This window comes from Coenobita brevimanus, chromosome 57 (genome assembly GCF_032717465.1).
Source record: "Coenobita brevimanus isolate Jiangsu-jjx chromosome 57, ASM3271746v2, whole genome shotgun sequence".
In the NCBI taxonomy this organism is placed as follows: Eukaryota; Metazoa; Arthropoda; class Malacostraca; order Decapoda; family Coenobitidae; genus Coenobita; species Coenobita brevimanus.
Window position 1 is genome coordinate 34,011,100 of NC_137010.1, and position 22,276 is coordinate 34,033,375.

General features: G+C 39.8%; 1 protein-coding gene and 1 non-coding gene across 2 annotated transcripts in view; one reads left to right on the forward strand and one right to left on the reverse strand.

Annotated features, from left to right (window-relative positions):
- syd (JNK-interacting protein syd) overlaps window positions 1-22,276 on the forward strand; it is a 466,678-nt gene that overhangs the window by 141,383 nt on the left and 303,019 nt on the right. Inside the window, exons 9-10 of the mRNA XM_080274254.1 lie at window positions 14,564-14,599; window positions 21,494-21,511. Of these exons, the coding sequence (XP_080130380.1) occupies window positions 14,564-14,599; window positions 21,494-21,511 (54 nt within the window). The remainder of the gene's footprint in view (window positions 1-14,563; window positions 14,600-21,493; window positions 21,512-22,276) is intronic.
- Window positions 2,266-2,384, reverse strand: LOC145402367 (5S ribosomal RNA). The gene has a single exon (XR_013897725.1). It is a non-coding gene; the product is annotated as a 5S ribosomal RNA (ribosomal RNA).

Sequence of the window (22,276 nt, forward strand, 5' to 3'; positions counted from 1 at the left end):
ACACTTCATTTACCCACTAAACCACCAGACACCATAATTTGGTTACATGGTTACCGCCTGGCATAGGAAACTGTTTCCTGGTATACAGGAAACCATTTGGCTTGTCACTCAGTGTAGAGTAAACCCATAGGCAGAAGAAAGAGGAAAGAAAGACAGAAGAGGGAGTATAAAGTCACACATAGTCAGAAGAACGAGGAAAGAGTAAAGGAAAGAAAGACAGAAGAGGAAGGATGGAAGAGAGGAAAGGGCAGACACCCAAAGCAGCACCACATGGAATGAGTGGATGGTGAACACCCCCACCTACTGTCATATTACTTCAATAATTCCCTCCAAATAGTTGTTAATACACCATTCTGATGAGACAAGTCATTAATGGATTTAAACAGAATTGTATACTGTACAGCCTTTTGTTACATGCATTCTGATGATGGCATTTAGTTAGATGTTTACCGTATTTGCCGGTGTAAACGGCGACTCTTGAACCTCTTAAAAAAATGCCCAGAATTGGGAGTCGTCCTAAACATTGGGTATATAATCCTAACCTCTACATCCTGTGGTAATGGGATCCATAGGAATGATAGGGAACATTGCCAAACACTTACCTTGACCCTTGGTTCCCTGAATATAGTACATATAATGTCAAAAACTGTTGAAACTACCATCATCATCATCAGACACAACTTGTTTTCTATATGAAGGCAAATAAAATATACAGACATATATATATATATATATATATATATATATATATATATATATATACATATATACATATATATATATCTCCTTCAGGACATAAGAAAGATGAGTAACCTGTTGAGCCCATGCCATGAACACCAGCATGTGTCTCGGTCTGAGAGTGATTGTCTGGGTAGTTTACCACCGAGCGCAGGGTTACCAGATCTGAAGCAGGGCTTATTACCGACAGTGATATTGCTTTTATTCCTGGTGGATTAACTTCAGTCCTACAACCATTTGATGTCTGTCTGAATAATCCATTCAAAGACTGCATCCGTGAGCAATGGAACGAGTGTATGATCAGTGATAAAAAGTCGTATACGGGGTGGGAATATGCGTGCTTCAGGTCTGAATGAGCTGTGATATTATTAACAAGACGTGGAATGATATTTCTGTGTAGTCAGTCATCAACTCTTTCAAGAAATGTGGAATATTCAATTCAGTGGATGGAATAGATGACGTTTTGTGGGCATATGAGGAGGAGGAAGCTGATGCCGAAGCTACACCTTTGAATTCAAAGTTTGATCCTTATGACAAAGAACTACAAACTTTAACCCAGGATGAAGTTGATGAACTGATGATGTCAGGTGTGGGTGATACTGATTTTGAAGGTTTTTAATAACTGAGAGCTGACTTGATGACTTTTATAAAATATAACTTCTCTTTAATCTGCTATATAAAATTCACGCTAACATGATTTTAAGTTTTTAATACAATATGAGTTTATTGAGGCGGTGGCTCAATCGGTAGAGAGGTGGCTTGCAGTCCTAACGGACCCAGGTTCAAATCCCGGCTGGGGCAGGGAGCAGTTTCAGGATTTGAATTTCATTAAATCAGGCTTTACTGGTCTACCAGAAGACCCGCCGACATGTTGTAAAAATACCCCCGCTAATACCAATACACCAGTCCTGTATGAGACAGTCCTAGCATGTATTCAATATGGACGGTGGGTGTTAGCGCCGAAGTGGTGACATGTATAGGTGTATGGTATGTAGGAGGACTGCTGGGCCTTGATAGCAGGCTGTGAAGCCTATGCCCACAGTCGGACACATTAAAAAAAAAGAAAGAAAAAAAAAAAAATTTGAATATTCAATGTGTAACTCATTTTGATATTGGAGGTGGCACATGCAGCCTAGATAGCCTGTATAACCCATAGAAGAAGCTAGTTTAAAGTAAAACCTAACCAAAGTCTGTGTTGCTTAACAGTATGTTAATTGTATCACTTCAGTGGTCAGTGGGAAGAGTGATAAAGGACTGAGGTTACTGGGGCAGCAAGCTCCCAGTGTCTAAAGAGTTGGGGCTCGTTTTATGCACAGAGTATACCTCTAAACCCAGATTTTGTTTTGAAATATTGGGAGTAGTCTTATTCACAGGTCGGCATTATACACTGGCAAATACGGTTCATTTTTTTTCATTCATTCATTGCCAGACGCCATGTATCCCAAACGGGGTGGCCAACGGCTTAGAGTTAATTGTTTTACAGGGAGGGGCACTAATCCTCCACCAACCCCACTTGACACGTAGGGATGCCAACAGCATCTGGTGTTCCCAGGCGGTCACCCATCCAAGTACTAACCAGACTCAACGTTGCTTAACTTCGTTGATCGGACGGGAAGCGGTGTACTCAACGTGGTATGGCCGTTGGCTACCATTAAATTCTTACAGCATTCCCGATTTATATATTAACTCAAATGAAAACCCTGCAGATTGTTTTGGTTAATTAAAAGTCTCTGATTAGAATCTATATGTAATCATTTCAGTGTGGTAGTTTTTTGCTTTTTTCACTCAAGAAAGAGACCTTCTCAACAGTGATTCCTGTTCTGGGGGCCTTGACTGGCCATACCTCCTTCATGTTACCCTTTTTTTTACTTTTTTGAAAATGAAAGCTTGAATTTAAACTCCAAAACTTTTAACTTCCCTTTTTAGGGTGCACAGGTGATACTGTAATACTGTACTTGTAAAATCAAAAGGTTTATTACTTTTTAAAGTTTTTATTTAATTAAAAAAAAGAAATACTGCTGCTGCTACTGGCTGTGCTTTTTACCACTACCACTGGTCAATGTATCAGCCAGTAATGGTGCCACTGCTGTTGGTACTTTAAAAGTACCACACTCTCTCCTTTGCAGGATTGTGTTCTGAAGGTTGGAGTTGAGTTACGGGTGAGATAGGGTTTGATTTTGTCCAACTATACTTATAACATGGCATTGCTATCTGTGAAGCTGCCAACTTGATAGTGCCAGGTTTTGAATCCTGGTGTGGGCAGCTGGTGTCACTTGACTCAGGTGTCCATCCACTCTTTGTGGGTTGGTAGGTAAAATTATTATCTAGGGGAGGTAACAGTGGTAACCTGAATCATGCAGTGGCCTCATATTCAGCAGTAGTGAATGAATTATCCACTGCAGGCTCAGATGTCTTAGGATGATGAACACTATGGCTAAATGCCTTAGCACTACCATAAAGTTCTTTTACCTGTGGTGTTTAGTTTGGTAAGTTAAATCTGGTTGGTTTTAGTGGAATTTTTATGTGGGATGGATACAGTATTATTTGGTTTGGTTTAGCTTGTTCTTTATTAGAGTGATTAGTTTTGAGTCAGTGTGGATTATTTTCTTGCAATTTGGGTACAGTTTGATTTGATCAGTATGGTTTGTTCTGTTTTATGTTAATTAATTTTGGTTTGTTTGATATGGTCTGAGTACAGTTTGATTTGGTTTGTTTAGTGTATATTGATTTAATTAGTTGGGCATGCAAGGTTTGATTTGGTTTGATAGTCACAAAGTGTCAACACTGAATGTTACACCTGTTGTAAATTATCACAGAGCAGGCTCACTTGAGGAGGCAGCATTGGACCACATTTTTGTGAGAATAATAGGCCTTTTAGCACTTCATCCTGACCAGTATTTAAAGCATCAGAAGGTATTGCTAGGCTGAATGGGTTAAGAAGATGTAAGTAACACACAATAGAATAATGAATGGTAATGTGCAAATACAGTACACCCTCGATATAACAAACTAATTGGTACCAGACCCTTGACGTGAAAGCCCATAGTTCGTTAAAACCGAACAAGTTACTGTTCAGCAATTTCCCAGGCGGTGTGGCTTTTATCGAACAAAAATTGTTAAATATAGAGCATTGTTCAGCTGTACAGTTATACACAGTAACATGCTGGTAGGTCTAAATGGCTCTTTTTATTAATAAATGCTCTGTTTGTGGCTCCTCTCACGGTGCTGGTGGCCAAGAGACTGATGCGGCATTCCACGGGATGCGGAAGAGAATGTGTGTGTGTGTGTGTGTGTGTGTGTGTGTGTATGTGTGTGTGTGTGTGTGTGTGTGCACGCACGCATGTGTGTGTGCATGTGTGCATGTAGGGACACCACATTGGTCGTTGTTTCCCTCGCGTCCATTCTTTTCATCATCATCATCCAAACACTCCTTCCCATCCCAAGGCAAGGTGAGGAGTAGCAACGTCCAGACAGCCCATGTTTACCCAGTCTAATGGGCCATGCTTCCATTCACTCATCATTCAAGTCCCCAGAGTCCTGGCTCTATCTGATATGTGAAAAAGTTTCACCACATTCTGTAGTTTCACATAAATGTATCCGATAGAGTCAATCCAAACACTGTCACGTTAAGAAGGGGTGCCAAGTCGCTGAGCATGCACATTTTCTCACAACATTCATCCAGCCAGCTCGATCTCCTGTCAGTCCCCTAGCCTCACGGACTTCCATACCTCTCTTTCTTACACACTTCTGAACCATATCCCTCCATCTTCTCCTTGGCCTACCTCACTTCTTCTCTCTATTCAAATTCACTCAGATATACCTTTTTCACCACTCCATTGTTATCCATTCTCTCCACATGACCATACCATGATGTCCACAGACTTCCTCACTCCGCACCTTTCACGAATCACACTACAGCAAGCTTGCCCCTAACGTGAAAGTTTCATTCCAACCGTGGCGCGCTCGGCGCGAAACTGCGTAAGTCTTAACTACTCCTTATTTTGCTCCCTAGACCCCCTAAATGTGGTGTTTTGCTGTTATCTGCCAATGGTAATCAATATGAAGCACTTTAAGTGGTTAGAAGGTTTTTTTAAAGTTATAACTTACAAATACAGTACTGCACAGCAAAACTTCAACACACAAATAAGTAAACACAAGGCAACATTCCGATGCAGATAGGTTTCGGGACAATTCGTTGTCAAGTCAATTCGCCATCACAGCAATAAAAAGACTATTCGCCATCATTAATGAAGACAGCTATGGGTGACGCTAGAATATAATTCAAAGGCGAAATAGGTATATTTATAGAATGACGGGGAATTGTTCAGGGTTTTAATTCTCCTGACGGGGAATCGTCCATGTTTTGACGGAGAATTGGCTGATGGCGAATTGACTTGACGGATCATTGTCTTGGAACCCGCTGATCATGGGGAATCATATAAATCAGGTTAACTGGTTACAAGGCTTTATTTAATGCTTTAACTTTTTTTTAAGTGCTTTAACTTACATACGAGAACAGTAAATATTTAATTTACAAATACAGTATTGTGGAAAAGCAGTGTAACATATCTTTAATGAACAAATAAAAATGGCAATATTCCGACGCCTATCAGGTGAACTGGTAATGAGACTTTATTTCTTGCTTTAATGTTATTTAATAGTACTTTAGATTGCACATAAACTCACCAGAACAGTAATGTAAATATTTAACTTACAAATACAGTACTGTGGAAACGCAGTAGCCTACAGTGGATCACATGATCAAAACAAACTGTGCGCGCTGCGCTGATGTTCGAGGATTTGGCCTTTCAAAGGCCTCTCCTGGTAAATTTATAGTTTTCACAATGGTTCTTTAATCTTACGTTGTCTTATACGTATCCCAGCACTAACCACGTATAATTGTGAGCTCATTCTGTAAGAATGTGTTCGGGGCGAGCTTACTGTATTTCGTATCCTATCCACTCTCTGTTCTCCACATACATTCCACAGTAGTCCCATCTCCACTGCTTTCACCCTTGACTTTTCATTTTCATGCCACACCATAGTCTCCCATCCATATGTTAAAGTTGGCACAAACACTCCTTCATGTAAGCCTCACACAGCTTCAGCACTCAAGCCTCTGTTTCTTATCAAGGCCTTCATAGCACCAGCTACTTTCCTTCCATGTGTCACTCCACTTTCCACTTCTTTTGCACATTTTCCAGTCTTTTCTATCACTGTACCCAGGTATTTGAACCCTCTCACCAGTTCCAGTTTTCTCCTTTCACTGTAACATTGCACTGGGAGTCACCCTCTCTCTCGATTACCATCACTTTACCATTTTTTACATTTACTCACAAGGCACAACACTCACAGACATCAGCAAAACTCTGCAGTAGTCTATCGAGTTTTTTCCCGGTATTTGCAAGTAGCACTCCATCATCGGCATACAATAAATTTGAGAAATTCCATCCATCACCAAACATTACCAACGCCATCCCCCGCTCCATTACTCGTGTATTTACTTTTCTCATCACCCCATCCATATATATGTACTGAACAACCATGGGGACATCACACAACCTTGTCGCACGTCCATATTGATCGTGAACCATTCACTTACATGCCCATTTTCCCTTACACATGCTTCAGTACCATCATAAAAAGTCTTGACAGCATCTAGCAGCGTACCATCTACACTGTACGTGCACAAAACCTGCCACAGTCCTTTTCTGTCTGCTTTGTCATATGCTTTTTCCTGATCCATAAATGCCATAAACACCTTACGGTTCTTCTCACAAGCCTTGTCCACTATCTGTCTCACTGCAAATATTTGATCCACACATCCTCTGCCACTCCTAAAGCCACCTTCATCACTCACATGGACTTCTGATATCTCACCTACTTTCTCAGTAACAGTTCTTCCATATACCTTCCCTATATCACTCAATAAAATTATGCCACAATAATTCTTGCACTCTCTCCACTCACCTTTATTTTTGTACAGGGAAACAGTGACAGCCTTTTCCCACTCTGCTGGCACAGTTTCATTCATCCATGCCTTCTTACACATCTCCAACAAACACTTCTTTCCGCTCTCTCCACTACATTTAATCATCTCTGCGGACACCTCATGAACCATAGCTGCTTTCCCATTTTTCAGCCACTTCACAGCCTTTTTTCACCTGTGCAAGTGTCACATTTCCTGGCACTGCATTCCATCACTGCACATTCTCATAACCAATCATGTTTACAGCTGCAGTGCTTTCTCTGTTCCCATGAGAGGAGTAGACTGTAGCACCAGTCGAGCAGGGCAGTACTTCCAAGGTGGATGGAAAGCTGATGACAAGTAGAGCTGGAGCTGCCGTTTCGTCAGCCCTCGGGGCTAGTTCCTAACCATCCCCCTTTGCTGACCTTTTTAAGTATCTCAGTAACACAGAGAGTAGGCCAGCATGCCCTCCAATACAAGTCTCTAATTATTAATACCAAACTACTTGCACCTTTTTCAGTATCTCAGTAACACAGAGAGTAGGCCAGCATGCCCTCTAATACAAGTCTCTAATTATTAATACCAAACTACTTGCACAGTACACATTACACTTCCTTTTCCAAAATTCAAAAACAAATATGGCTTGGCAACATATAGCCTCGGAGTCCCCAGGTGGGGGGACCATAAATGCCCCCACCTTCCGCCCCTCTCCCGATGACGACTCGAGCTGCCTGGAACCACTGTCTGACTCATTTCTTTATTTCTGCAACATTTGCGGCCTTTCCTCTAACTTTTGCTCTGTTGAGCGCCACCTCTCCTCCTCTAAACCTCACCTTCTTTTCCTAACTGAGGCTCAGCTGTCTGAGGCAACTGACAGCAAACCTTTTTCTGTATCCTCCTACTTTCCCTATACTCATTTCAAAGCCAAAGGTGGCTGTTGTGTATGTATACGCAACAACTTATCTTGCTCTCATGTTCCTGAACTCTATTCTTCTGAATTCTTTACACTCTGGCTTCGGCTCTCCTGTTATTCTCTGACTAAATATATCTGCACCATTTACTTATCCCCTAATTCTGCTGACTATGAAAAATTCTTTGACTATCTTCTATGATGGAACACATTCTATCCCTTTCTCCTTTCTCTGAAATCTCCATTCTAGGAGATTTCAGTGTTCACCACCACCTTTGGCTCTCCATTCACTGATCCTCCTGGTGAACAAGCCTACATCTTTTCTATCCTTAATAACCTAGAGCAGCATGTACAGCACCCTACCCATATCCCTGACCGCCTTGGAGAGAGCTCCAACATACTTGATCTCTTTCTTACAACTAATCCTTTTGCTTACAATGTTAATCTTTTCTCTCCGTTGGGCTCCTCCGATCACAACCTTATTACCTTAACCTGTCCTATTGCTCCGGTATGGCCTGTGGACCCTCCAAAGAAACGTCATCTGTGGCACTTTGGAGCTGTGGAGTGGGAAGCCCTCAGGCAGTACTTCTTTGATTTTCCCTGGAATGATTATTGCTTCCATGGCCAGGAGCCATCTTAGTGTGCCATGCGCATTACGGAGGTTATTCTCTCAGGCATGGAAGCATACATTCCTTTCTCATATCCTTTGACTAATGCAAGAAAGCCTTGGTTTAATCAAGCTTGTTCTCATAGTGTCCGCAACAAGGAGAGGGCCAATAAAAGGTACCGCAGCCAACCCACTCCTGAATCACATTTTTTTTCCGTTTCTGCCCGGAATTGTACTAAGTCTGTTCTTCGCTTTGCTAAAAATAATTTCATCCGTACTAAATGCTCTCAACTCTCCAACTCGAATTCTTCCTGCTCCTTCTGGCATCTTGCCAAAAACCTTTCTAACAACTTTACCTCATCATCCGTCCCTCCTCTCTTCTACTCTGATGGTTCTGTAGCTATATCTTCTCCTGATAAAGCAGATCTCTTTGCTCAGACTCTCTCCTCCAATTCTACCTTAGACGATGCTGGTGCTGTTCCTCCATCACTTCCCCCCTCTGACTTCCTCATGGCTGACATTAAAATTTCTTTAGCTGATGTATTTTCTGCCATCACTGGCCTCAGTACTGACACGGCATATGGGCCTGATGGAATCCCTCCTGTTGTTCTCAAGAACTATGCTTCTGTGCTTACACTCTGCGTAGGCAAAGTCTTTCGCCTTTGTCCTTCAACTTGTACCTTTCCATTTTGCTGGAAGAGTGCTCTCATTCAGCCAGTCCCAAAGATGGGTGATCATTCTCAATCCTCAGACTATCGTCCAATCGCTTTAACATCCTGCATCTCAAAAGTTTTCACGTCAATTCTTAACAGAAGAATTTTAAAGCATCTTTCCTATCACAACCTTCTTTCTGATCGTCAGTATGGGTTCCGTCAGGGACGCTCCATTGGCGATCTTCTCACCAACCTTTCAGACTCCTGGTCATCCTCCTTTCGGGGCTTTGGCGAAAGCTTTGCCATTGCACTTGACATCTCAAAGGCTTTCGATCGAGTTTGGTATAAATCTTTAATTTCCAAACTGCCCTCTTACAGTTTTTATCCTTCTATCTGTGCCTTCATCTGTAGCCTCCTTTCTGGTCGTTCTATAGCCGCTGTTGTAGACGGCCATCATTCTTCTCCTAGATGTATCAACAGTGGTGTTCCTCAGGGCTCTGTCCTATCTCCAACTCTCTTCCTTTTATTCATCAGTGACCTTCAGAGCTGTACATCTTACCCTATCCACTCATATGCTAATGACTTCACCCTTCACCTTTCCATTCGGTTCCCGCAACGTCCATCTCCAGCAGTTACTTCACCAAACAAGAGATGAGGCTATGGCACACCTAATGTCTGACTTGGCTCGTATCTCTGCCTGGGGTAAAAAATAATCTTGTTGTTTTTAATGCATCAGAGACTTCGTTCTTACACCTATCAACCTGACAGAATCTTCCACAGGTGTACCTACTAATGTTTAATAATATTCAGCTTAATCCTGCATCATCCTTGAACATGCTTGGGGTTTCATTTACACCGGATTTATCTTGGAAAGATCATATCACATCTCTTGTAAAACCTGCTTCCAAGAGATTAGGTGTGCTAAGTCGACTCTGTTCCTTCTTTACCCCTGCACAATTGTTGACTCTATACATGGGTTTTATCTGCCCCTGTGTGGGGTACAACTCTCATGTGTGGGGAGGCTCCCCACATACAGTTCTTCTCAATAGGGTGGAGTTAAAGGCTTTTTGTCTCATTGACTCTCCTCCTCTTACTGACTCCCTTCAACCTCTGTCTCTTCGCCGCACTGTTGCATCTTTATCTCTTTTGTATTGCTGCTTCAATGGTCACTGCTTCTCTGAACTGTCTGCGTGCATTCCTCCACCTCTACGATGGGTGCGTAGCACCCGTCTAGCAGCAAACTCTCATCCCTTTTCTGTCCAACTCTGTATTGCAAGAGTTAACCGTTACTCCCAGTCCTTCATTGATGCAACAGGTCAGCTCTGGAACTTTCTCTCTCTTCATTATTTCCTGCTAGCTATGGTCTCCAGTCTTTCAAACGCAGTGTGTCCAGGCATCTCAAAATGATCGGATCTTGAATTTGGCTCTCTCTTGTATTTTGTTTTACTCTTGGAAGGAACTGTTCTGCAGGCTCATGGCCTTTGGTTTCTTCTTCCTAGCATTAAAAAAAAAAAAAAAAAAAAAAAAATCATGCTTTCGAACTATTCTTTCCATCTGGTCCATACTTCATCCCCATGTATTAATATCGTACCACTTACATCCTTCACACTTTCACATTTCTTTCTGCGGTCACTTCTTCATTTCTGCTCCTTTTTACAGAATAACATCCTATTTTCAGAGTGAATTGCATTCATTTTTTCCCCAAGATCATCATTACCTCCTTTTTCCTCCTGAGTAGTCTCTTTACATGCTTCTTGATCTCAGTATATTCAGTTCTTGTTTCAGTTGACTCCCTGTTCTGTAACCATTCTAGCCACTTCTTCCACTTTTCCTCCACTGCTCTCTTAGCCCCTTCATCTCACCATGCCGTGCCTTTCTTCTTTGTTGTTACTTCTGCCACACCACACACAGCTTTAGCATTCCTAACTGAGCAATCCCTATATGTATTCCACAGGCTGGCCAGATCCATTTCATTCCAATTCACTTATTCCTGCTCCTCCCCTACTTTGGTCCTGTATTCATCTGCCATTTCTTCAATTTCTTTGATCCACAGCTTCTCGACTTTCAGTCTTTCTCCCTGACTGCTGCTCTCTCTCCTGGTCCACCTCACTCCTCTCAGCTTGATCTTGCTTACCACAGTCATATGACTGACAGACCTCCACGTCGTCCTCTCACGGCCCTCATATCAGTAACCATTCCCACCATCGTCCTCTCTTCGAACATGTAATCAGTCAGGCTTCTTTCAACCCGATCCCAGTTCTGTCTATATCATGTATATTTATGTACATTTTTGTGTTTGAAATACGAGTTACAAATGCACAACCTCCTTTCCTGACACATACCCTTGAGTTGCTTCCCATTTTTTCTCCTGGTACTGTACTCCATTACAACTCATTATGTCATCCTCAGGACCAGTGCCTACTTTTCCATTCATATCGCCCAGTACCATCACTTTATAGCTCCTTGGCATTTCTCCCAGTGCTTCATCCAGCTTATCCCAAAAACTGTTTTTTTTGTCTCATTCCTGTCATCACACTGTACATACAATCACCACTTTCAACTTCTCAAACTTGAACTTGGTATATATACATCTTGAGCTGACAGATTTGTAATCTCTCATTTCACTGCTACACCTCATTCATCAACAAAGCAACTCCTTCCTTACATCCTCCTTGCCCGTTCATGTCTGATCTTACACATTTCACACCCTCTCACTCCTCCACTTCACACCCATTCGTCTTTGTTTCACACAGTGCCATCACAGCATATCTTGCACTCTTGAACACATTCACCACTTCCACTCTCTTGCTCTCCTCATTCCACCTCTCACAGTCCACATGGCCATGTGAATCTGCCCATTTGGTCGGGGCCCTGGGCAGATATTGGGCCCTCCGAGGCTTTCTGAAACGTCTGCCATGATTAAGAGATTTTCCAAGCAAAATTTATCTCGTTCATTCATCATTCATCATCCAATCCTATTTTGCCCCATGAGGAGCGTAGGATCCTGGGGCTAGGCAAGTTGGTCCTGACATTTAAGATGAGAGTGACCAGCCTCACGCATCCCTGAGTGGCATTACGTGAGCATAAACCCCAACCATCCCTTGTACGTAAACGTTCACCAGCTCAATCCGATTGGAGCGCCGTAATTACCCACTAAACCGCTAGGTGCCAAAATTTGGTTATATAGTTACTGCCCAGCATAGTAAGTGGTTTCCTGCTGTATAGGAAATCATTTGGCTTGTCGCCCAGTGTAGAGTTACCCACAGGAAGAAGGAAGACGAAAGAATGAAGGAAAGAGAGACAGAAGAGGGAGTGTAAAGTCACCCATAGGCAGAAGGACGAAGAAACAATGAAGGAAACAAAGAAGAGGATGAAAGGAAAGAAGGATGGGGGAGAGGAAAGGGCAGACACCCAAGAACAGCACTACATCGAGTGAGTGGATGGTGAGCTCCCCCACATGCACATGACGTTCAGCCAGCTCCAGGTGGTTGTTAAAACCGAAATTCATTAAAAGGGTTCAGTATTTCTAGGGTTTGCTGTATAACGTTAATGATAGGTGCTAGGAAGTCTCACAAACCCATAATAATACAAGCCAGTGGGTTCAGAACACGTAAAGAAAATGATGGATTTCTCACATATTACCTGTCCCATAAGCTGATGCTCAGGAAGATCACATATACAATAAAACCTCGATTAAACGTCCCTTGATAAACCAGGTATCAGATGTAACGGACATTGCAAAGCCACTGGACTTCCATCAGCTATAGTGAGCAGTGTCTGTTAAATGAGACACGGTGGGGTGCGATGCATGATTTTCATGAAGAAGTGCAGTGACGAGGATGTGAAATAAATTGCAAATGGGCAAAATTGTGAACCAGGTTGGTGTAAAATGGGGTATAGTTTTCATTTTTAGTACAAAAATATGCTGTCATTTACAGTATGTTCAAACATGTTTGAAATTTCACCTCAAAGGAGATATCGGATATACCAAACTTTTGGCTTTGTTGGATCAGGCTTCCCTCCAGTTAGTCCATTATAGGGAGGTTTTACTGTAAGACTCCTGGTGTGTATATGTTGATATCCTGTATTGTGTTTTGGTTAAGGAATGAGGGCCAGATTAATGAGTTGCAGGAAGGCATTTCGTTAATGTTCCAGATACAATAGACACAGTTTTATTAATAATAGTGGGAACAAAAGCATGGGTGTATGATTAATGTGGTATATCTTTCAGTTAGCCTGTAGACTGGAATTAAATATAGGATTACCAAATTTTAATGGCAGTCCAATTATTTTTAAATGTTACGGTATGAGGCCTGATTGATGAGTTGAAGGAGGGCATTTCATTAATGGTGCAGGTACAGTAGGCATAGATTTAGTGATGTCCTTAGAATCATCATCATCATCATCATCATTCTATCCTGTGTTGCCCCATAAGAAGCGTAGGAGCCTGGGGCTACGTAAGTTGGTCCTGACATTTAAGAGGAGTGTGACCAGCCTCACCCATCCCTGAGTGGCAGTACGTGAGCAATAAACCCCAACCACCCCATGGATATGGAAATCTGCACTGGCTCAGTCTGATTGGAGCACCTTAATTATCCCCTAAACCACCAGGCATCTTAATTTTGTTACATGGTTACCACCCATGGTAGTAAATGGTTTCCTGGTGTACAAGAAACCATTTGGCTTGTCACTCAATGTAAAGTCACTCATAGGCAGGAGGAAGAGGAAAGAATGAAGGAAAAAAAGATAGAAAAGGGAGTGTAGAGTCACCTGTAGGCAGAAGGAAGAGAAAAAATGAAGGAAAGAAAGACAGAAGGGGATGGAAGGAAAAAAGGAAGGAATAGGGGAAAGGGCAGTCACCCAAGAGCATCACTACATTGAGTGAGTGGATGGTGAGCACTCCCCCCCACCACTAATTTTATTTATAATAATGGGAACCAGGGTTTGGGTGTTTAATTAACATGATTCATCTTTAAACTAGCCTGTACAGTAGACTGAAATTAAATTTATCATTACAAAATTTTAATGACAGTCTAGTTATTTTTAAGTGTTAGGTACTGTATTAATCCCTTCAGTATGAGAACATCATAAATTTTGTTATGTTACTTGCAGACAATTTTATTGAGCTTGAGGGATACCTCTCAGTACCATTTTTATAGTGAAGTCATTCCTAAGCTGAATGAAATTGTCAGCCCCATCAATCAGGTTCAAGCTTTATTGATTTGTTCTTGCTACCTCCAGGTTATTTTGTTTATCTTTAGGGAGGCTTCATGTAGTGTAGGGGTTTATGATGGCAGTATGTAGCCCATTTGGCTTGGAAAGCTCTCTGAAACTTAATAAAATTATCTGGAGATGACAAGAATAAAATGAGAAATACATCATTGGGTTGAAGGGATTAAGATAGCAGTAATAAAGTAAAAAATAGTTTATGGTATAGTCTGTTTGTTTTCACCTGACAGAACTGGGCCACTCCCATAACTTGAATCCTTGTTATGAGATAGCAGTGAATCACTTACTCTTCAAGTGGACCCCCCAGTCTCCCTCTGCTTGATTTTCAACTGAACTGAAAGGGATTAGGGATCTTTGTCAGGTTAGAACAAACATGCTATAGGAGCTAACCCCACCCCTCCCTAACGTGATTCCTCGTGGTCCCCTAACGCACGCAATTCACGACAATTGCACGGCAGGTGGCTGGGTGCATCCTGGGGAGTACGCTTCATCTGGTTTGTATCCGTTGCTCTTGTCTTTTAGTCCGTCCTGTTGCATCCTTGTCACAAACTGGACAGTGATGCACCCTGGTCTGAGATTTTTAGAGAACCATCTCGCATCATTTCTCACACGATTCTTGCACTATTTTGTGGATTATATTTTCATTGCATCATGAAATGGGGTTGTTTCTGTTAAGTACACTTTCAAAATGGAGACTAACTTCTGAAGATACCTTAGAGAAGGTCCATTTAATGATGTGTAAAACTAAGATTTACGTCCAAGCTGAACTAAGACTCAAAGTGTTTTACTGCATTCAGCAGTGTAAATGAATGAATGCCCTCAGTAAAACAAAAGCTATAGATACTCTATATATTTTGCTGAGGTGAACCAAGAATAAAGTAATCACAGCAATGTACAGAGATTGAACTGGTGAGATGAGCCAGATGAGCTCAATATTTGAAGTAATCTCAGACCCCATCGTGCCTGCCACAACTATGCACGTTTGCCTGCTAATTGTCAGTTGAACTGCCAAACGTAAGAAGTAAAGTATTTTGTGTTTTGGAGGTCTGTCCTAATTAAGGGTAGAAAGATGCACCAGAATTTCCGGTGTTTGCATGCTACCTAGAAAAATAACTGTTTGGCTTGTTGGATGTTCAAGATAGAAAAGCATGTATATAATCATTGAAGATACTACTATTTTTGAACCAAGAAAAGATGACAGTATTATATTTAGGTATGTTAGAATGCCATACAGATGCTAGGGAAAGTTAGTCTTGCCTGCACTTGCATCCAACAGCAAGTGAGAAATGTACCTAGTAGAATTGTGTTGTTGTGTGAATAAGCAACATAGTTATTGGTATAAAAGGAGTTTACTTTTTTATCTTCAAGTGCTCTTTTTTTTTTTTTTTTTTTTTTCCAGAGTTCTAGTACTATTATTTAGATATTGTATTTCTGTCACTCTCCCATTTATATGCTGCTTTATAATCTACATGTACTATTATTTAGATTCTCTCTCTCTCTCTCTCTCTCTCTCTCTCTCTTATTTTGTTTAGTATCCGAACGTAATTTTTAGGTTATGTTGAATTTATGTATATTGCAGTTATTACAGTACTACAGTAGGCAGCTGCATTATTATTATTATTATTTAATTGTGCATGTTTACTTCTTGTGGAAGTTATGTGTTTTTTAATTATCAGATTCAGGCCTCACAAATTTCAGATTGATAGATATGGATATTTATGTGTAGATAACAGAATTTTTAGGTATCAGTTAAAGAGAAGCAGCACACATGGACATCTCCCTCAGTTTTATGGGAATGGGTTACTTATGAGGAGCTAGGTACATTTGAGTATTTGTCACTGATTTTTCATAACCCTTCTCGTCTGCTTTGTTCCCCAAAATCTGTGTTTTCACGGGCCCAGTAGGCTGCTTATCCCCTCTTTCTGACCAGCTTATTTCTTTGAACGAAATATTTAAATGGTCTTGTGTATTTTTTATGCAGCGTGTGCGGATACTGAAAAGATAATATTGTATTCTTGTGTATTACATTTGCAAACTATAGATATTGAAATGATAGAAATACAGTACTGTGGTGTAATAATCAAACTAAATTTCTAAGGAAGAGATGACAGGAATCCACATAGATGATCTCTTGAATTTAGTGTTCACAAACTACAGTAATCCATGCCAATACAGTATAAATGATATATGAAGTAAATCACTAAGAAAGAGAAGTTAAAAAGTCTCCTCTGACCACAAGAATATTGCCTTAGTTTATTTTCATTCTTTCCTCCTTGGCGACACTTGATGGCTTTGTTTCCCTGCCCACATGTCCCTCCCTTCTGGTATATAAAAACCCTGATAATGCATGACTTACTGGCTTCCTTAGGCATTATGCCTCTGGTCTTTTGGGCTTATGAGACTAACATCTCTTCTTTAGTAACTTATGTATATTACACCATAACCCATACAGTTTGATGATGTATTATTTTAATCACATCTTGCTGTCTCTAGACAGTTTATTTAGCTTAGGAAAAACATCTCATATTGATGGAATCAATAACGATAATGTCTGATTCCCCCTGTATGAAATGTGTCCTGACTAAAATTATCAGATGGCAAATATAAAAATGACATTACCTTGTCAGTAGTGCTGAAACTGTTTTACTGTAGTAATGTTGACATCATTTGCAAAAATAACACAAAAAGAGCATGTTAACATGCCATATGCAGAAATAAGTTCTTAAGAAAAATGTGTAAGGGATACTCCCAATCCCATGAGAATATGTCTCTGAGACAGTGGTATTGCACTTCACTCAGGTTTGTTATTTTTCTGTTTTTTATCGTTTACTGGAACAATAGCTTTCAGTTAATTTTGTGTCTGATTCAGTCTTTCTGTTGATAGTGAAGACCACTTAATTTTTTCCTATTACAGTACTGTACCATTAATTATTTCCTATTACTGTTTTACTGTATCTTGTTTATTTGAATTATATTTATTTGTGCATGGCTTCTTAATATTGCTAGATGTCATCACTATCTTTGTCTCTACTTCACTTCTCGCTCCCTGCCTGCCTGCCTGTCTGCCTCCCCCCCTTTCCTCCCTCCACTCCCACGCACACACTCGACCACTGCGCTCACATGGAACTGGTGCACATGACAGACAACGGGAGTGATGAGGGGGGGAAATCGCCTGCATATTCCGGTATGGCCAGATATTCACGCTTTTAGTTCTGGATTAGAATTCTTTTAGTTTATGTAGATTTTAGTATTGGTGTTATTTGGATTCTGTTAAAGAAGTTGGTATTCTGAAATCAGATTTCATACAGCATTTAATTTTTCATTTACTTATTTATTTAATTTTCTCAGCTGTCGTCTCTATACCTTTTGCCCCTGCATCTTGCAGAGAATGATATGTTAATGTTATATTTTATTTTGATAACAAGTCAATCAGTTAAGGGCTAGATTATTAAGAAACTTAAGCACTATATATACAATTTATTGTGCCTCATCCTTTGAATCCAGGTGATGAACTTTTTAATTATTCTTGTTGCCACTAAATGATTTTATTCAGCTAAAGAAAGGCCCCTTGCATTGAAGGGGTTAGGAAGATGTGTTTAAGTCTTCCAGTTCGAGCAGTCTATCCCAGCTGAATAAAATTGTCAGGACTCTGCAGAAATATAATCAAAAAGACATCCTTGGGTTCATAAAGTAGTGAGGATACTGTACCGTAATTATAACTGCATTGAAACTAATGGTAACACAGTGTGGATGTGGTCTTGTAGCTCATGCATTTAAATGAATCTGCCACATTTTGACTAGGCATATTCTTTGTTCTTGCTATCTCCAGACTGTTGCATTGATATTGTTTGATATTTAAATGCCATTTTGTTGAACAGATCTCTTAGAATAATAAGCTTGTAGTATTAGTGCATTGAGTGTTAGATACAGAAACATAGATATAGTTTGATATGATTTTATTGTATCCTTGAAGATGTGAATTTTGGAACTTGATGTTTCATTTATAAGCAAATGAAAATGAAGTAATTGAAAAGTTACAGGATTAGAAATTGAAAAACATATGACTGAAAGAGTTGGGAGTTACTAGTTAATTGCTTTAGTTTTAAGGAGGTATAAATGAATTGATGAAATGAGTTGAAAGTTAATATAGCTCCTAATAGATTTTAGATTTTCAGGTCAGCAGTGTTTTTGTGTATATAATGTACATAGTGGAGTGAATGGTTTAGTGTATGTGGTAATGAGATGAAAAACCTGGAGTAATGCTGGAGTGGTGAATTCCCTTGTGAACAGCAAAACTGACTCTTGTTGTTGCTTGATTATTTTATTTTAAACATCCCCAGCAGACCAAAGGAAAACCCCCTAAGCCCAACTACATTTTGTGTATTATTCTTGCTGTTACAAAACAGTTTTGTTCAGTCTGAGAGACCTCCAGTAGTGAATGGGGTTTAAGAAGATTATAAGTAATTCTTCTAGTTCAAAAATTCTCTCTTAAATAAAATCCTGTAAACTTAATGTAGCAAGAATAAACTAAAAATTACATCAGTGGATTGAAAGGACTTAGGATTCCTTCAGTGGGTAACATTTTGAAGCATCAGTCAGAATATATTAACACTTGCTTTATTGCTGGATGTATTATTGGTCATTCCAGGTATTGGTGTGGGAAGTTAGACAACATATGAGGCACTTAAAAAAGCAGGTTGTTCACAGCTTTCATATTTCCTCACAGTTGACATGCTTTAGGTTTTAATTCTGGTTACCTGCCATCAAACAAATTATGTAGCTGTGGAAATCCATCATAGGTAAATGGTTAAAAATTACACTTATTTCAACACTTTTTATAGACCATGGATCTATTTTAGGATTTTTCTTTCTGCATGATAATTGTAACTAACTAAAAGACACCTCTTCCAGTTGAAAGATGAAGCATCCTCTTAAAACTTAGTATAGTACACCAGAACTGAAAAGTTAGTTGCTGTGACAATAAACTAACATGCAAAAAAAACACGCACACACACATACACCTTTTGATACACACATTTTGGCATGTGTATCACAACATTCTGGATGCTCCATGTTTAAAAATTTACTGCATTCAGTGATACTTTTATACATTCATTAGTTAAAAAAATAAAAATAAAAAAAAAAAAAAAAAAAAAAAAGATAAAAAAAATGTATGAATAAATTGATGCATACTTCGCTGGCATGGTAGGTTTGGATCATTGTTGAGTATAACTGAGTATAATATGGAGGTGCATTACATATTTTATAATTGGTGGGTCATTACATAGCACTGTACTTTGGGCATGAATGTAAGAAAGTGTATGATATATGAAAACAGCCTTAATTTTGACAATCAGTGTTTCATGGGTCAGCTGTGTTCACCTGAAGCCTACTGTGTGTCAGGTAATTGTTCATCCTAAATGTTCATAAGGGAATTCACCAGTGTTCCTTTTCTGAGGCAATGGGTGATAGAGTTCTTTAAAGTGCCAGTCAGAGCATAGGTCAGGTGTTGCATGTATTTGTTTGAGTTTTGAAGACAATTTCAGGTTTATTGATTGTGTAATGCTGCCAGGGATATAGAATGGTCGTTACCCCTTAATGTTCTGAAGTAAGGTAGCCAAACTAAGGGGTAAAATCGAACTTTACTTTTATCCTTTTCTTATCTTGTTGGGGTGACAATTGTACATAGTGAGGGTGTAGAATTTGTTGTGGGTGGTGGCATGACTTTTCTGTTTGCTGCATGTTGGTGTAGAAGAGGTGGTCTCATTGGTTTAGGATGTACCTGATTAAGGAACAGGATTTTAGAGTGCTTAGGCTTTTTTACGTACCCCTTCAGCTGCTATGGTCTCATTTCTAGACCGTTTTGATCAGTTGAAAACAGTCTTAGCAATCAGGGTTAAACAGATATGGAGATAGGGTATATAAATTATTTAATGTCAGACTGTGTTGTGTTGACTGACATTAACTGAAATTAAGTTTGTTAAATGAAGTTAGTGTGTGCTTCAGTTAGGTTACACAAAGTTTGGTTAGGATTTATTGGGAAAGAATTATTATATAATGATGTTGGTGAAATAGTTTATGTCATTAGTATTTAGTTTCCTAGGCAGTACCATAGTATCTCATCCATAATATATTTGATGTTGAAAAGTTATTTGTTAGCATATTTCATTTTATAAAGCTAGGTATTAATATAAGCTATCACAGTTTGAGTAGGGAATTTAAGAATGTTATAGCAACCCAAGTTGTAGCAAGACCTCTTTATTTTGGCCTCACACTTACGTCAGTGCTCCTTTGTATCATCCTTAGAGTATACAGCTAATGTATCAGAAAAGTCACTGTGCAGTAGAAGACGCCACGACACAATACACTCCTCACACTACCACAATTCACACTCCTACAGTTCCTTTCTGTGCTGCACAACACACACACTGCCATATACTGCCAAACAAAATGACCACCTCATGACTGCCACATCACACACTGCAGCACTTCATACTGCAACATATCACATTACACCACTTACACTGCCACAGCTCATGATGCCATACTTTACATTGCCATACCTCACAGTGCTGTATTTCACTGCCACATCTCAGTGTGATACAACACTACCTTACTTTAGTGCCTCATCACACACTGAACACCTCACAGTGCCACACCACACACTGGTACATCGTAGGGAGCCACACCTCATACTGCTACACTTCGCAATACCAAACTGTAGACACATCTCACACTGCAGCATTTACTGTGCTGCATCTCTCACACCCACACCTCAGACTGCCATACCACATGCACAACATCTCACTTTGTTATACTCACATTCCCACACCACACAGTCACACCTCAGGTTTCCATACCTCCCATCTCCTACTGCATAGAAACTTCTACCACCTCCCAGGTATTATAAGTTGGTATGCATTTAATTATTTATCTAATTGTAATGATGTTTATTAATAGAGAGTGGTTTGGTTAATTTTAAAAAGCAACACCAACAGACTGTGGTCAAAGAACTGTTATGTATCATATATTTTTGTAATAGTTCAGCCTTTTCATATTGCTTATACTTTGATCCATCTGCCACATTGTGAACAGAATCAAGGGGTGTTACTGTATTATTATGTGCATTTAGCTGAGGAAGCATATGAGGTCTTAGAAAGAGTTTGGTTAGGATGATTATGTTAATGATTTAGGACAGTGAAAGGAAATAGGAAGACCAAAAATAATGTAGGAAAATATTGTGAGGGTATTTGTGTGAGGCTGAATTAACCATTGCATGCGAGCTTAAGCGCCTGTCATCTTTGTGTTTATCTGTGTTCATCTAACCTGAGTGCCGTCTCTCCCACAACAAAACAACCAATCAACTCGTGGGGCATGGTTCTACACAGTCACAGACAACTTCTTCGGTAAGGTGCTGCTGTGTTTGTGATATTAAATTTAGATAAGGTTAACCCCTTCAGTCATATTTTTATATTTATTTTTTTGTTTATACAGCCAGATATTTTTAATTATCTTCGTAGAGATCGTTTGGACTGAAGGGATTAAATAGGTAGGGAGAGGAATTGATAGGTGTGGTTAGGTATGGAATAGAGTGGTTACTGATAGCTAATTCTTATGGTAATGAGATATGGATAAATAATTAAGTATGCTGGTAGGTGGATGAAGAGACAGGTATGTGTACTTTCATGGATAGCTTTTTTGGATACAGATCACTAAACATATAGAGAAGGATGGGCATGCCTAAGTAGGTATGTAAAAGGAGAGATGAGTACTGTATAGTGGTTGAAAGCCTGCCTTAGTTTCTCCACCCTGTCCTAGGGTGAGAAAGGAGGTCCAGATATTGATGCTGATGAAAGAGTGCATAAGTAAGATATTTTCTTTACTGATAGAGGGATGCAGAAGGTTATTTACATCTGCATAGTAAAGAAGGGATTGATTTGTGTGGAAATTTACGAGTATAAAGAGGTGTGCTGCATTAAGTTTTTCATAATTTTAGAGAAGTCATTGTGGAGTAGAAGAAAGTACCACATCTCAAATGAATGTCACTTCCTTACTACACACTACTATACTTTACCCTGCCATACTCTGTGCACTCCTCTTATGCAAATATCACACTGTTGCACCACACACTACCATGCCACATATACAGTGCACAATGCTATTCCTTAAAC